The 18,120-nt window shown below is 35.4% G+C and overlaps 1 protein-coding gene across 1 annotated transcript in view; it reads left to right on the forward strand.

The window, feature by feature from the left end:
- RIMS1 (regulating synaptic membrane exocytosis 1) overlaps positions 1-18,120 on the forward strand; it is a 461,151-nt gene that overhangs the window by 336,416 nt on the left and 106,615 nt on the right. The window contains 4 exon segments of the mRNA XM_047760358.1: positions 1,355-1,426; positions 7,319-7,501; positions 8,567-8,679; positions 12,552-12,581. Of these exon segments, the coding sequence (XP_047616314.1) occupies positions 1,355-1,426; positions 7,319-7,501; positions 8,567-8,679; positions 12,552-12,581 (398 nt within the window).

Here is an 18,120-nt window from a genome sequence, read left to right on the forward strand (position 1 = left end):
AAGGCTGAAAATCACAAAGCTAGAACTCAGGACTCAAAACCCAAACTCTGAATTGGAGCGTGAAATCGTGGGAGACTAGTTTGGGGCAGTAGTGATAGAGGTTGGAAGAGATGAGGGTCCCCAGAGGTGCACACGTCCGTGACGGAGGGCTTGGTACTTTGATGTGCATTCCTGTGCAAGCAGGACTAAATGTGTCCTGGACACTCAGAATGTCTGGCATTAATAAGTAAAAAGAGTAAAGATAAGAGACTAGATCTTAAAAGTTCTTGTCACAGGTAAAGAACATTTCTAACTAGTGTGGTGATGGATGTTAACTAGGCTTATTGTGGTCATTGTTTTGCCGTATATACAGATATTGAACCATTATGTTGCACACCTGAAACTAATGTGTTATATGCAAATAACATCTCCAAAAGAAGACAGGTTTTTTCTTGACATTGTTGGAAGGAAGGGATGTCAGAAAAGAAAAATAAAGATAAATGGTAGATAAATTATCAAGATAAAATACATTTTTCTATGGTTTCTCTGGGCTTTTTTAGTGAGTGAGTTTCTTGACCACAGTATTTTATATTTATTTTATGTATATTATAGTCTAGACACATTTTAGGTTAAGTAGACATATGTAAGAAGCCTTGGGGAAGTAAACTCTATGAATAAACATTATTTCTATGGGCAAATGCATTTTGGGTTTCAAATGTTCAATGTACATTCATATTTTTAGAACATAGAGTAAATTAGAAACTTTATTAGTTCTTTGATATGTATGATGAGCTTTTGAAAATGCTGCATGATTGCAAAAGTATCTTTATGATGATTTTTAAAACAATTTGAATAGTTGAATTTAAAATTTTTTTTTATGTCGAACACATTTCACTGTAGCCTTTTTTCCTCTTCTCTTCATAACTTTTGGGGGAGAAAAAACAAAGGAAAGCATCTTTGTAGCACCAGGTTTCAGCCTGTCCAAGTAGAGGGCACTTTGCCCATGTGTGGTCTTTCAGCACCTAAACCATGACTGTCACCATGTTTATCATCACTGCGTTTCACCATTGAGTTCGTTGGTCCCTCGGGATGGGCACAGTTGCCAGCAGGAGTCCCCATGAAATCACGACCATAGGCTTACTTGCCTAGATTGAAGGGACATCAGACTCTTGTGCCTCCTGTTGGGAACCTTGTGTCCTCCACACAGCACCGATTCTGACTTTTATTTTTCTTTTATTTTAGAACGTGTGGACTGACAAAACCATGTAGATAAAATAGTTGCCATTTTTCATGTCTCTTGCTTTTATCATTGTATGAGATTACCCTAGCTTGATTTATCATATATTTTGTATTTCTTTAACATTTCATTCCACAGGCACTCCAGAAAGTCTGAAAGATCTAGCATCCAAAAACAAACTAGGAAAGGCACTGCCGCTGATGCAGAAAGGTAGGCTTGGTGTTGTGGTGTGCGGCATCTTCTGTTTCACTAAGATATTCTGGGCTCCTTCACTCTTGTTTTACATGATCAGTGCTTAAACACAAATGGTGATGTTTGAAGACATCTCCTGTATGAAAATAGCCTCGTTCAGTAATAAATGAGATATGGGTCTTTTGAAGGCAGCCCGAGTCTTGGGGCTGAAGAAAAATCTCATGCACTTCTCTTAATGATCATTCTGACTACCGAAGATGATTAAATCCAATGCATTTTGTTTCTGAGATCATTGAACTGTCAACAATGAATATATTGCCTGAAATATGCAAATATTTTGAGTGGCTGCTGTTTATATGAATGACTCCATCTTCTTAAAAATCTCTTTTCTACAAATGGATAATCTAAGAGTCTACTTGTATATTACAGTCAATGATACTTGCTGAGCTAATGTAGAGGTTATGGGACTAGTGATCTTTTGCTTGCAATTCATTCATTTCCACAAATTTTAAAGGTACTTTAGGTGCAAGATACTGACAGATTTCTTACATTGCTATTAAAAAAAGATACCAAAAATCTAGTTAACATAGATCCACACAGCCAACAAGTATTGAGAGTAAGCAGAGTAACATTGATGTAGATGAAAGCATACATTCAAGTGTCACAGCTGCTACTAGGTCTGCACAAGGTACAATGAGAACACAGGGAAAAGAGTGGGCTACAAGGTGAGATTAGGAAATAGTTCATAAACAAGTGGCCCTTGAACTAATCAATGTGTATAAAAGTGACGTGAAGGATAGACTATTCTGTGAGAAGGGAACAATATGAGAAAATACTGAGGCTTTAAATACCCACATAAGTTTGGGGAAACCATACCTATTTGGGGAGGATTCAGGAGATGGGAGAGAGGGCTACAAACAAAGCAGGAGAAATCCTTAGAGATAGTTAAAAATGACCATGGTGTAGAATTTCAAATTCTCCTTTGTCCAGTTCCCTTTATAGGCTGTAAAGGTGGGAGGGAGATGATTGTTTTGGGGTTCCAAAATTACAGATCATTTTAACAGCACTTTGGGAGATGGATTAAAGGATCTAAGGGTTGATGCAAGACCCCAGTTGGGCTGTCACAGTAGGCTTGGTCTATGGTCATTTCAGTGATTCACTCCATTAGCAAACGTGTGCCAAGCAGTGTGTTAAATTCCAGGAATAAAATAATGAGCAGCAAAAAAAGGAATCTTCTAGAGGATACCACTTCTGAGTTGAGAGCAGAAAAATAAGGTTGCTAGTCACGTCAAGCGTTATGAAAGGAAGATGGAATTTGTTCTGGCTAATGGTCGATGGAGATATTGACTATTACACTGGAACAGGATCCTGGGAACTGAAAAAAATGTTGTGTAGAAATTCAGTTTTGCATAGGAGTTGGAAAGATAGATAGATAGATAGGTGATAGATGGATGGATAGATAGAATGTAATGAAACAATACTGATTATGCCACTGTTTACATATTCTTTGATGTCAGTTTACCTAATTGCCTAATCCCTTTACCAGCATTTAAATGACTTAAGTTCCTTAGACATGTTTTTAATCTTCAGCCATCATTCACAGCCTCCCCCAGGTCATATGCACACACAATCCCAACTGTTGAGGTATTTTCTGAGCTTCATATTCTTTATATTCCATTTAGTTGAGTGACTGCCATGTGCAGTTTTTGTACTTAGGATGATTCAATGAACAAGTTTTTTTGACAGCAGGATAGTTTTACAAAACATTAGGTGATTTTAGAGTCAATTAAAGGTGCTTAACCCCAGATGAATGAAATATGAGCATCCTCCTGGCAGCACTGAAAATATCCGTAGATGAATACAAATCCTTCTTCCAATAAGATGAGCAAGGACTTGATTGACTCCATTCTCAAATGTTTGCTGCTTAAGGACCATATTCATATTATTCTTCACAATACTTTGCCTTGAGGTTTTAAATATAGAAAACTCAAACCTTTTAGGTATGTGGATTTATTTGATTATAACTGAAGCTCTTCATTGATTTTTTTCAAGGTAATCAAAATAATTTTATTTATTTTAAATTTATCTTTCAATTAAAGTATAGTTGATGTACAGTTTTGTTAGAATATAAATTGCATGCCTAGCATTTAAGTGAATTCTTGACTATCAAGTTATAAAAGAAGAATTGGCCTGGGTTTTCTAGGTTCGCATTAGCTTTTTTTTCTTTAGATGTTACCTTGAGTTGACAAATAACTATAGGTGACTCGTGGTCACAGTATGAATGATTTAGACACTGATTCTCAGCCTTTGGGTGTTAACAGCTTTCCCAAAAGAGTCATAGCACATAGTCATACCTTGGCCTCTGGCAGAGTTGCCTGTGTAATGATCATAATTTTGAAGGCGCTTTCTTGGCCTTAAAAACTTTGATCTTTGGAGGAATAGCCTTGTTAGAAAATACTTGGAAAGATGGTGACCAATTCTATGTAGAAGAAATGCAAAACTGACCTCCATCTTTGGTGCTTAGCTGTTGAAAGCAGAGCTTCAGATCCTCTGAGGAAGCTCCTTAGTCAACAGAAGTGCAACCTTTCTCCCTCCTATGAGTTCAGCTCTGTGGACTGCTCGTACCATTGCTACATCCAACTCTGGGACTTTTCTGCTGGTGGAACTTGCACACTGCATCCAAGCTGGGAGATGTTTTGTGAGGACTAGATTTTAGAATTGCTTGACTATGCAATTTATGTTGTGCTGGTACCATTGAAAAATGTCCCTGCAGGCCTAAAATGGCCTTTACAGGAGGAACCATTCTGCACACTTAGCCTTAAATAGCGTATGCTCATCTATCCTTTACAAAGCAATAAAAAAAAAAAACCCACAGATCTATGTTTTTAAGCTGCAATAGAAGCAATTTACAACAGGTCTCCTTGCAGCAACAGAAATATCTAACAACCTAAGGTTTTGATGGGAAATGTGTTTTCTTAAGTTCAAATCAAAACGCCTGTCTTAGAAGAAGAGAGTAAGCAGTAAACAAGGTTTGAACTCAGTGGTAAATATTTAGATATGCATTTGGTGTTGGTCAGCTAGAGGCAGACATAGTTAGGATGGAAGTGCTATTTTACTGTAGAAATGTCATTATTTTTGTATCAAAAATATAGTATGTACTGACATATAAAGCAGAGTAGGTAGTCATTAAATATCATTTTCCATACATTTTGTTCCTATGAATTCTCAAAAGACAGTTCTATTAAATCTTGTCAAACAATTTGATACCTGGACATATATTTATATTTTGTTTTACAAGATTAACAATCCATTCATGGATGTGAAATTACCATATTTCCTCTCATGGTATAGAGACAAACCCTATCTCAAAGTCAGAAAAGGGAGCAGTGTTGGAGCTTCATAGACACACATGGATCCTGCCTTTATCCTGTTAGTTCTTTGTCTTTTTGCAAGTCACTCTGTGACCCCCAGTTCTTCCATCTATAAAATAGGAATAATAAGACTTCTTATAGCTGTTGTGAGAATGCAAAAAATGGACACATGTAAGTATGTATGTGGTATGTACACCACCACACTGCACGCATGCACACACATCTGCCTACACAAACACACACACACACACACACACTAGTGCCTGGCATGTGTAGACAGTGCCATGGTACTGATTAGGAAGGAATGGTTGTCAGCATCATTTCCTTTATTCCCTTCTCTATTACTCCCTGTTCCATTCTCTACTGAGCTGGTTCTTAATCACTTTCACTCCTCCAACCCTTACACTCTTGGCACATCCCATTTCATCAAAAAGCCTGAATTCTCCTCCTGTACCTCAGAACGTCTTGATTAATTTCCCTTTCCTCTTGTCTAAAAGAAACTGTACATCCTGGCTCTTCTCTCTCCAGGCTCTTCTTTCTCACTCTCTCCCATTTCCCTTCCTGGGATTCAGTCTCACTGCCACTTCCCTCGCTTTTCTCAAGCAAAATAGTTTCTATGCCTCCCCTTTGGTCTGCACTTTCATACTGGTCACAGTTTGTCTGATGGCAGGAACTGTTCTGTCATTCAAGGACTTTTAGTTCAAAAGGCAAAACAGACTTGGCGATAAATGATTAACCCCCAGCAGGAGGTGCTATTCTCAGGCTCAGCCCCCTCATGGCTTGTAAGATCTGGGTAACCATCAAAAAGCCATTTATTTGCCCCTGAAGTTGTTTTTTATATTTTTGCCATTTAGTTCAGGGCCACATAAGGGCCACCTCAGTGATTCACATTTCAGGTCACATCGAAGAAGTCCTTTTAGTGCATATGAATTGCATGAAGAAGCAAGATTTTAATGAAATCTCAAGATCCATGGAATTTCTCAGTATGAGGGTAAAATCTGTACTATTCAATTTTCAAGCCACGTTTAGATGGTATTTAGTACAAGGAGTGTTGAAGTTTGTTCTCATGACAATGGCTTTTAAAGTGTAATAGTTGAAAACTCATTCTTTATCACTGGAAAGGACTTGATCATGCAGCCTTCCATGTAAATCACTTCTGTAGAGTTGAGTTAATGTGAGAAGTCAATCCAAAATGAATGAACGGTTTTGATATATGTGTGTCAGTGCTTTCTTCTTTTAATTTGGAAATTGAAGTGACAGTCCAGGTTTTGGGATCTGCCTTAAGGTCTGATAATACGTTAATCCAGAGAAAAAAATGCAGAAGATAAAATGCACCATTAAGACCTAAGCTATACCTTTTATGCTCTAAAATCTGACATTTTCCCATTTTATTGTTTGTAAATAGAGAAGATAACCTGAATCAAAATAATTATACCTGGGAAAATCATTCTAATTAAGAGAAAAATTGTCAATCCAAATATAAGTTGAATAAAGCACTCAATAATTAATGTACCTCCTCTGATCAATATGTATTCTTTATCCTCACACACATTAAAATACCTAATTGAATTTTAGAATATTGTTTTGAAAAGGATGAAGTGTTATTTCATGGTTTCTGTCACTATGAAAAGTAATACAAATTCTAGATTTTAAATGTGCGTTTTATTTAAAATACATACTGAAAATGATGAAAAAAGCAAAAAAAATATGCTTTAAACAAGCATATATATATACACACATATAACACAAGTTTTTAATTCTTATATATAAAGCAAAAAAATGCTTTAAACAAGCATATATATATACACACATATAAACACAAGTTTTTAATTCTTAATTCAAAAGTTGGCTTCAAAATAATTTTGAACACTGTATTAAGATAATTGTCAATATATGGACAAATATACCTTCAGATGCTTTATTACATTAGAGGACATGTCTTTTTTAAATCCATATATTAGCCATTTGCATTTAGTCAATTCAGAAATGAAGCATTCCCCATCTTACAATATCATTTTAATTTGTTGGTGTACTTAAGTTAAGCTCAGAAGATAGCTTCCTTTTGTGACCTAATTGGTACAGACTTCCTTATTGCAGAGTAAAATTAAGAATGTCGTAAAGATACACACAGAGTTCACTAGTGAATTATTTCTTCTTGAAATCAAGCATGTGAAGAATACCTGTGATCACCATCCTGATTGTGTTCACACATACAGTCAGGATCTCTTTATTGACCTCTGGTTCTCTGGAGATACAGCTCAGTAAGAAACCAGAGATGGGCATGGGACTTGAGAGGTTTATTACACTCTAGGAAAAACAAAGGAACTAGATGTACCTTCTCAACACAACAGGTCATGCACTTTCCTGATAACTCATCAGTTTGATTTGCAGTCTATTTGAGTAACTGTGGGATGAGTTTTCTTCTAGGTTTTAAAATCACTGTCGTGTAAGAGTAACCAGGTTTTCCTTGGAGATGGGTTGGTATCGAAGTTAATGTGAACCTGCTGACGGAAGATCTTTTCTGACCCTAATGTTTTAGGGTTCTCCCACCATGTCTTTCTAGAAGGGGATACGCAGCCCTAAGAGCGACTGATCAGCCAGTCCTTAGGGGAAAACATCCCGCTCGCTCCAGGTCGAGTGAGCACCCTAGTGTCAGAACACTGTGTTCTATGCACCACCTTGTCCCCGGAGGGTCGGCACCACCTTCTCCGCTCCTGACAAGGTCGCTGTTCCGTGTCTGCCTCCGGGTGTTGCTGTGGTCTTGTTCCTTCCTGAACACTCGACGCTGTCACTCATTACAACACCATAGTTCTTAATCCTTCCTTTGTGACACTTAACCCTCTTCACATTCTCCCTTTCCTGCATCTATCTTCACTGTGCTGGTGGTATTTATTCTATAGTTCCTGCCAACTAGCTATCATTGAAAATTAAATTTGGCTGTGTTATGTCCTTCCATCTGTTTGTGGCATATTCATATATAATTTTTTTAATTATGTGAAATTCTTTATGAGATTACCTGAAATTAAATGTGTATTTGAATTAAAAAGTGTGAGAGGAATTAAAAAAAAAACACTTTTATCTCTGTTCAGTAAAATCTTAGAGTGTTTTAAAGTTCTTAAGTAAAAAAAAGAAAAAAAATTTGAATGCCGGCAGATGGAGGTTGGCTTACTCCTGTACAGTAGTGACATATCTGTACTCTTCTTAAATTTGTATGTGTAATTTTGATCTTTGCACCAGTGTATTTCTTAGCATGTGCCCAACATTACTTCTTAAAATATCTTTTGAGGTTTTTTTTCCTATTTAAAAGTAAAGTACAAGTGAGTGGTAATTTATAAAAGTCTGCAGCTAGAACTATTCTTAGCATCTATAAATAATTCTGCATGTCAATATAGTAGCAATTAAGGCAACAGCCTTTCTCGAATAATTTACCCATGATGAGATTCTGAGGCTGTAAGTAGATGTATTTGGTTCAGCACTACCAACAATGGATAACTTAACAAAAAGCCACAACTATGTAGAAAGTTAATGAAAAGAAGTATGTTTCATTCTGCCCAGTTCAGGAGTTCGTTCTGCAGACCTGCATGTGGCCAATAGTGTCCCATCTCTTGTGGACCATTTTGGTAATCTTCCTTTTACACCCATCATAAAAAGTAATTGCTCTTGCTTCTGAAGGCCCAGTTAAGTGGTTTATGTCTGTTTTAATAGTGACAGGCAGAAGGGAAAGATTTTTGTCGTTCCCTCTTGGGATTTCATCATTTCATTTGCCTGCTTTGTTTTTTCTGCACAGGATGCACCGACAAGGAAGTCCCACCCAGTCTCCTCCTGCAGACTCAGCCTTCAGCAGCCGCAGGGGAAGACAGCTCCCACAAGTGCCAGTGAGAAGCAGCAGTATAGAACAAGGTATCCCATAAAGAGAGATCATTGCCCAGATCTTGGATTTGAAAGCCACCTCTTCTTATACTCCTTTTATTAAAAGAATAGTGTTGTGGTCAATGTAGTTTGATGAATCCTAAGAAGTCAAGTTTCTTAGACTTTTATTCCCAGCACCAAGTTATAACCGTTTGTGGCATATATGCTGTTTTTGCTGAGTGAGTGGATGAATGAATTTTTGATGATCAGTTAAAAGAACAGATTGAGCCCTAGAGACACTTTGGCCAAAGGTACAGAGGAAGAAAATCAAACTTTAAAAACCTCAGTACAATATCATATTTTATGTGTTAAAAGACTTATTTTTTTTTAAATATTTTAAAATGAAACAATCTTATCGACGGCTTTGCTAGTGTTTTTTAATGAACTTACTTGCAATATCTTATATTTTTAATGTAAGTTTGTTGATGAAAAAATGACTGAGAACACACATTCTAGTGTTTTTTAACAGTTGATGTCACTTAAAATCCCCTTATTTTAAGCATATACACATTTGTTTTATCTTCCTAGAAAAAGAGGGTGGGGTGGGGAGAATGGGGGAGGGAGAGAGTGTTTTGCTAGTGGAAATTAAATTCACTAACCTACCTGGGCTGGGTGATTTAAATACTGGGTTAAAAGGGTCACTTTTTTATCGTGTGACCCAAGGTGCTTTCTCATTTCTCAGTAGGTAAAATGATTTATCAGTGTATGTTATCACATAGGTCTTACCAGGGATTTGTTAAGCAGTTTACTGAAATAATGTTTAATTTGAGGTTGTAATATAAACTCATTGGACTTATATTTAAAACATGTATTGAAAATCTTTATCCCTATGAAACAACTGAAAGGTTAACATTTTGAATATTTTTTTCAGCAGTGTTGGTTGTTGCTGATACAAAATTTGTATACTTCATTCTATATTGAGGGTATTGGCTGTGTGTTTCACTTTAAAGTGCTTCACCGAGTGTATCACAGAAATGTTAGACACCTAAGAAGATAAATACGTTGCTACAGAGACTGCTATGGCAGAGTTTGTACACAGAGAACTTGGTTATAGAAAAATTAGTATAGTGTTTAAGAAGTATCAACTTATTGATAAAAAAAGTGCTGCTACAATAAACCGGTTTTTTTAAAAAAATCATACTTCCTATTGATTTATCATGCTTTAGTATTCAGGGTTATTACAAGGGTATATTCATTTAGTTAATCAGGAAAATATGAGGCTATGTGAAACTCTGAATTTCTTTTCTAAAATTGTAATTAATTCACCAGGATTCTCAGTTCATGGGTTTAACAAACTTTCTTTTTTCTGGGAACATTTTGAGAAGATAATTCATAATTAATATTATTAAAACTGTACCAAGTAATAGCCTAGATGAAATTGTTTTAAAATTTACTTTCAAATAATTTGGTGTTTATTTAAATTATCGATTCACAAACTCCTGTTGCACAACTAAAAGAACTACAGATTGTAGTGTTCAGCTACAAACTCAGTGTTACTGGGCATATTTTGCTAAAGATTGATAACCAAAAAGCAGGTGTTTCTAAAATTCTTTGCATTTCCTCCAGTTGCTAAAATACTTCAGGTTCAAAAGCATATAAGGGTATGGCATATAACTCTGATATAGTGAGATTATAGTTTTATTATTCTGTAGAAATAAGAATTGCTTCTCCAAAGTCAAATGGATTGTATGCTGGATTTTGGTTTTTATATAATCTCATGTTCTGTTGTTAATATCAGTCAACATTGTCATTTTATGATATTCATATTCACAGTTGTCTTTCAGAGAAATCACCAATTTGTAAGGATTGAATTGAGGTGGGAAGAAAGGAATGACAGTGAAATTGATGGAGTTATTTTGATGTTTAACATCACAAATACATTAGTAGACACTTGTTACTTGAGTTTCCTGAAATTTGTGATCTTAAGAGTCAGAGAGCTACTACCTTTTAAAAACATGACAACAAACATGTATTACTGTATCTAGGTATTCTTCTACAATTAAAATGGATCCAGTTTACTGTACACTGTTAATGTGTGTTCTGGGACGTTTGGTAAATGATGACACTGTCTGCTGTTATTATGGATCTATTTCAGACTGAACTGTTCACATGACATCTTTGTGTGCCCTAAAATGTGTTTCTAAAAGTAAACTTCTGATTTGATGTATGGGCTAGACAGAATTTAGCTGGTTCTATTTAAGGTTGATTTCATGAATGGTCTCAGGGCTATAGAATCATGTCATTTTTTCTTTTGGTATTATATGTTAAAATGTACTTCTGTCTTCTATGAAGATTAATGCAGAATACAGTTTAATTAGCAATGGATGAAGGCTCTGCCACACTTGACTTCCTTCTTTTCAGTCTTTTATGTTTGTTTATTTATTTATTTTTAACAAAGGGGGTAATTTTCTTAAAAAAAAAAAAAAAAAACCTGAGTTGATAAGCAGTTGATTGGTAAGAGCAAATATTTCAAATGGATTAGATTCCTAGGTAGTAATACAACTTCTTGTTGAACATATGAAATAACTTTATGTATACATAGTTTCTGTATATAGGCTAATCTATTTTATCACGGATGACTAGATTTTTGGATGCGGTTTTTTTTTTTCTCGATTTTACCACTCTCTTTTTGTATGATAAAAGCAATATATATTATTTTAAAGGCTAACATGTAATTTAAATAGACATGTTTACCTATTTTTTAATGTATTTTAAAGTTTATTTTAAAAGTAATGCTAGCTTATTTGCTGTATGGACTCTGATTATGTTAAAGAATGGGGAAAAAGATGAGGCGTGATTACAAGATACATTTTGAATAAGTAGCTGTAAAGTAGCCTTAAAGTTTTGGTAAGTCTAAGTATGTGCTAATTGGGAGCAAAGACTCCAGGACATTTCTATGGGTATATTCCAATGGTGTGTTCCAATGTAGCCCTTAAGCAAAGTGAGACTGAAACCAGTGTAATTGGTTGCATAACAATATATGGTTTTCTGAAACCAACTGAGTAAGTTTTTGTGTTTGCAACCTAAATGTCTTTTAAAGATGGCACATTTAAAGACCATTCATAAACTAACACTTGATGTGCCAGTTATGCTTTATGTGTTCTCTTAGTATATCTGCTACCTAAAACTAATTGACATTTGCCTTCAAAATATCTAGATAGGCCATTATTTCTCAGTAAATAGGCAGTACCAAAACGGAGGTAGATAAAAGCCGAAGGAATGTTAGAGATATATAGACTCCAAAGAACAATTTCACTTTGAAATACTTTAATATAATTAATTTGAGACAGAAGAAAGGCTTATTTAAATTAGAATATATTTTTTCCATGTGGAAAATGTTATAGAATATTTTCCATACTGAAAAGAAAATGCCTGATGTCTAGCAAAAAATGCAGTTTGTTTTTTATTTAGTGTATGAAATTTCAGATGATCTGAAATGTTATTTTTTAAATGAAAATGTTAGTTATGAATATTAAATATGCTTTTAAATGCATTTGCAATAAAAAGTCACAGTGGATTAAAATTAAAATGTTTTAGTAAAGTGGGTGCTAAAATATTTTGCAATTCTTAAAAGACAAGAAAAAATACCACAAAATATACTTCAGATGTCAACTATATTAATTTCCTGGTGTTTCTGTTTTTATTTTAAATCTTTAACTTACTGTATTCATTCTTTCTTTGATTAATTTTAGTACCATATTTTAGACTTCCTCATGGTTTGTCATTGCAGTTTATCATGTCACATTATATGTTATGTATTTTTATTATTCATGCCATTGTTGATTCACATTTCCATGTCTAACTATAAATTTGCTGATTTCTTTCTTTTGTTTCCATCATTATGTGCATTTAATTCATTGAAGAGCAAGAAAAATATAACTCATCCACAAAAGGTAAATATTAATGTAACTTTTTAACAATTTAACATCATTCATTTTCTTTTATAGTACATGAGTTATATAATTGTATATATTGAAATAATGAGCAAAATTATTTAATAGGGCAGCTTTTTCCCTGAAATGATTTTCTAGGGCATTTGGTATTAATTGTTTTGTATTCCGAACAGTTCACATCAAAGAGGAGAAGATTAAAATTAAGAGTATTTTTCTTTCAAAATTAATTTATCCACATTGGCAACTAGAAAACAATTCTTTGGGGAAAAAAATAGCATATTTTTATATGGTTTTGTTTGGTTGTATTCCTTTGCTCTCATAGATAAAGGGTTTAATTCTTACTTTCTGTTCAGGGTAATATCTGGTGCCAAGGAGTAAAAAAAAAAATCCCCATATTTTTCCTCTACACAGTAGTAACCTTCTGGGATATTTGGCCCCCTGCAGTCATGCATCTGGGAAGTAACTGCCTAAATGTTTCCTCTGGGCCTCAGTAGTGTTATAACACCCCTCAGTTCTTTCTTCCCAAGGGGCACAAGAGGAAACCCATTCAGCCTGCTGTGCTGGCACCTTGCTGACCTACCTTATGGTCCTTTGGATCACATTTGATTTTTGGTCTTTGGACTTGAGTCCCAAGCAGATGCTGATCTCACCCCACTCGCATGTGTCACCCTATTCTGCTGTTGGCTTTAATAGTTAAATATTTGAATATGAGTTTTCAGCTTATTGAAATAATGTTATTAATAACTCTAAAAATTATATAATGCTGCATAATTTATTAAAAGTACACTGACTCCATATTTGAGGATTAATGATTGAATTAATGTGTTGTCCATAGTAACCCTTAAAGTTAGTTCTGAGAGTAACATCTTTCTTATTTTATGGAAGATGAAACTCAGATTTAGAGAGACTAACACAATTACTCATTCACACTGCTGATGCAACATGGATTACAAGCCCATGTCTCTTACTTTTGACCTCCTTCCTCTATACAGTAGTGTATCCTATTTTAATAGGCATAAATCCCAAATATCTATCTCTGAGTATATTGAGGTATGTGTTATGTTTCTCAATGTCACAGACTTAAAATGGGAGATAATATTCAATCACTTATTTCAGTTTGAGTTTATTTATATTCTGGCACATAATGCATATTTTTGGCAAAGTGTCTGATATACTAGGCAATAGATATCAATAAAAAATAAAATGTTGGATTTCCCGTTGTAGCTCAGCCGTAACGAACCCAACTGGTATCCATGAAGACACAGGTTCAATTTCTGGCCCCTCTCAGTGTGTTAAGGATCCAGCGTTGCCAAGAGCTGTGATGTAGGTTGCAGACGTAGCTCCAATCTGGCATTGCTGTGGCTATAGTGTGGGCCAACAGCTGCAGCTCTAATTTGCCCCTTAGCCTGGAAACTTTCATATGTTGTAAGTGTGGCCCTAAAAAGTCAAATAAATAAATAAATAAAAATAAAATGTTGTTCAGTGAGGTCAAGATGTTTTGGTCTCTAGGCTTTGCATAGTTTTGGGGCCATCTTGCATTTTTAATTCAGGCATGAGAAACACAAATTTGGGTTCAGGAGTACAAAAAATGGCCAGTGTATTTGTTTGTGCTTATGTTCAGAAGAATTTATTTAGATTTGCAAGATAAATTTTAGTAGACCAAAAGATTTAACATTTTATGTTGGAAATGGGTCATGACCTAATCCATTTAGCCAAAAGAAAGGAAGATGTAATCATTCTTCATTTGGAGAGTCTTCCATCTGTATTATTACAAGCCAAAAGCTGTAACGTGCTAATCAAAACAAACCAAAATTCATGAGTTGTACAGCTCAGGGGTATGACACATGCACCTTTATAGCCTCACTACAGAGCATGTCAGGTTGTTACACTTTCACAAGGTTGCTATGTCCTGGCTGAGATGTGTCATCCCTCTTCCAAGTCCTCCATGGACACAGATTGTGGATAAGCTTCATAGACTGGACCACTTGGCTGAAAACAGCTAAAGAGGTACATCCAAAACACAGTCCAGAGCAGCAGAGAGCAGCCCAGGATGCTGTTCCTCTCCTCTGGGATTTCAGGGAGCAGCTTAACCGCGAAAAGCTTGGAAAGCCTGGAAAAGATAGAAGCAAATTCAAGAAATTTCCTTAGAGTCAAATTTTAGGTTCACATGCCCCACAGGAAAGAAAATATGTTGTTTGGCATAGAAACCCTGCTGCTGTGAGCTGATCTTTACTGGGGTCGATCGTATTGGAGAATGAGGTTATCTTGAGTGTACATTGGGTAGATGGAGCCTGGCCCAGCTAGGCCAGCTAATGGTGAGAGGCTGAGGGACCCCTAGTGAGAGTTTGCTTTTGATGAATTTCAGATGAACTTGTAAGCCAATCAATGGCCCCAGTTTGTGAAGGATGAAATAAAGAGGTTTAACAAGATGTAAGATTTTCAATGCCAAACCCAGGACAGTTCTAGGTATACTGGGATGGTTGGTCACTCTAACTGTAGGGGGCCAGTATATAATTTTCCAGCATATAATTGTAAAGCATTTTTTTGTGAAGCATATCCAGAGAAGCGTAAAATACCATTAACATTTTCAATGGTAGATAGAATTTATTGACACTTCCTCTGTTGGTGATTTGCCTGAGAGTGTCATGTATTTATTGCATTCTATTTTTACAACCTGAGATATAACTCTTAATATTCTCATTTGCCAACTAAAGGCAGCTAAAGATGAGAGAGATACAAAACTTGGCCCTGTGTCAGTCATTCATTTGGGAAGTGGTAGAACTGGGACCTGGACTCAAGCCTCACTTCAAAGACTTTACTCTTAACCACTTTGCTCTCTAGCCCCCTCAACATTCAGACAGCCATTGTGCACACGGAACCACACAACTACAGTAACAACAGGGGCATAACCCTAAGGTGTAATGACTTGTTTCATAGAAAGAGGGCAAAGGGCTTAAGAGGATGCCTCTAGTAGAAGAGCTATGGCCCATGTTCCGTCCACTGTCCTATGTAGCTGAGACACCCACCACCCACAATACCAGGGCCTACTCCCCCTGAGGACCTAGTTTTTTGTGCCATTCTGCTAAATCTTCCAATACCATGGGTTGCTCTTCAAACAACCATGCAACTTGAGGAAACAAAGCCAGTGTATTTGACTAAAGATACACCATCTTGGAGTTGAAAAGTAAACTGAGGAACTAGAAATGTTCCTACCTGGTTATTTATCTTTTACCTCACTCCTTTATGTTGGAAGCTGAGAGACCATATCTTTTTTAGGGTTCACAAACTGCTTTGTAGGCATATTTTCAATTATTCATTCTATAAGTAAGCCAATTTTTCCCTCTCTGCTACATTTCTTGGACAGTTTTAAAGAGCCCATGAATGTAGTTTGGGGGCATCGAAATAATGATATAAGAAGATCAAAACAGAACCAGAAATTAAATGACTTCAAGGTGAGAGAAAAATGTTATTATCATAATAAATTTCTAATTTATATATGCCTTTAAGATAATATTTCTTAAGTGCCTTAATATTTTGCCTTTTGGAAGCAATTTTGAATCATAACAAAACACATGATATTGTCTTTTCCACAAATATAAATTTCCTTTATCGTAAGAAGTGTATAGTTTACACAAATAGAGAATGAAAAGTAATTAGAGTTCAAGAGACTCAGTGGTGTGAACAGGAACAAAGGGTCAATAGCCTTTGTTGCATTTTGTTTTCCTGTTTCACTAACAAAGTATCTAATAATTGCTGTAACCAAGTCAGATGTGCCCTTTAAGGATTATCTCTAGTCAGCTGTATTTTTAAGTTTGTATTAAAAAAATGCTCAAATAAATTACCTGTACTTTCCCTTTTGAAATGGTGGCAAGAGCAGTTTTGAATGCTAAGCCATGCAAAATACAATTTTTATGCAACTATTAGTATTAACCTTAATTTAAGTGTAATTCATATACAAAAGTGAAAAAGATTTTAATAATTTTCTGTTACATTAGTTATTGTTTAGGTAGTTGCACACTTATTTTAATAGTATATTATGGTTGTGAAACACCATTGGGAAAAATTATGTAACTTGATTTTTGCCAAAATAAGTAAACTAATTTGTGTATTCTTAAGAAGCATCATTACTTTAACCGCCATTAGGTAGAAAAGGATTTCCGTATTCTTTACATCTTTCTTAGATGCATATTGAGTAGGAGCATATTACCTACCAGGTGATTCATTTGTTGTCACTGTATGTTAAGATTTCAAAAGTTTATTTCTTAATCTTCTAGGGCTTTGCTTTTTCTGTACATTTATTATGAATATTCATGAATGTTTATTCGTAAATACTTAGAGCTCCATTAGTAAAATGTCTCATTTATCCATTTCTCTTTTTGCCATGAACCCATAAGCATCAGTGTCTTTGTAGCCATCTCTTTAAACTGTAGGGATGTATAAAACAGTTCCAAACTCTTGGTTTTGACCCGTTTTGTCCATTCTTCTGATTCAAATGCGATTATTTATGATGGTATTAAAGACTTTTAAAACCAGATATTTAACGCTTAAATCAACCAAGAGTCAACTTGCCAGAAATGTACATACTTGCCCTCTCTCCCTGGGATCTGTGGGTGGTGCAAGAGAAAATTCAAAGCAGGCTTATGTCTAGCCATGGATGGGCTCTTTAATTGTTTTTTTTCCCCCCCTCTAAAGTTGTATACTTCCCCTAAATATTTGCAAAAATTTTGCAAATTTTATGATTTGCAAACACTTTTTACAGAAAAAAATGGGAAGAGATATTGAATTTAGTAGTTATGCCACATCAAGCCTTTCAGGATGAATTCTGTTGCCGTCAGTGGAACTGGAATAACAAAAAATGATGGATATGAAATCCTGTGAAATCACATTGTTATGATCATTATACAACTACAGATGTGATAAATTCATTTGAGTAATAAAAAAGTGGAAGAAAAAAAAATGATGGGTAAACGTATTAGAGATCCCTTAGGATAAACAACATGACCCCTTAGGAAGTGATTCTGTTATTCTCGCAGAGAAGCTTTAATTCCATGGACTACGCTTCATGAAGATTGTATTCTAAGAAAGGCTTGAGCAGGAAGATAGTGCTCCCTCTCAAAATGAAGATACATGTAAAAAGCTATTTAACCCCATGTAACACAAAAGGGCAAGGTAAAATGACAGGTTATTTCCCATCTGACTTTATCTGTCAAGAATCTAATTAATGTTTTCAGTGTTACTCTGGGCTTGGCAACTTTGACACTGAACGTGATGTCAGGGGTTGGAAATCTTGGCTTTGTTTTAGACAAATGAGTGAAAATCAGCATGCTAAAACAGGAGATGGCCTCGTGGTTTAGGCTGCAGTGAGATTTGAATGATGATATACAAATTACCTGTTTCACTTACATCATAATTCCATTACAATTGTCTATACCAAAACACAGGTTATTGTCTTTAAAAGTCCTTAAAGGAGATGTGGTTTTATCACTCAACATGTGTTATTTATGTGTTGTGTTTTATGTTTCTCATATGTGGGTAGAAG

The sequence above is a fragment of the Phacochoerus africanus genome, chromosome 2 (genome assembly GCF_016906955.1).
Source record: "Phacochoerus africanus isolate WHEZ1 chromosome 2, ROS_Pafr_v1, whole genome shotgun sequence".
NCBI lineage: Eukaryota > Metazoa > Chordata > Mammalia > Artiodactyla > Suidae > Phacochoerus > Phacochoerus africanus.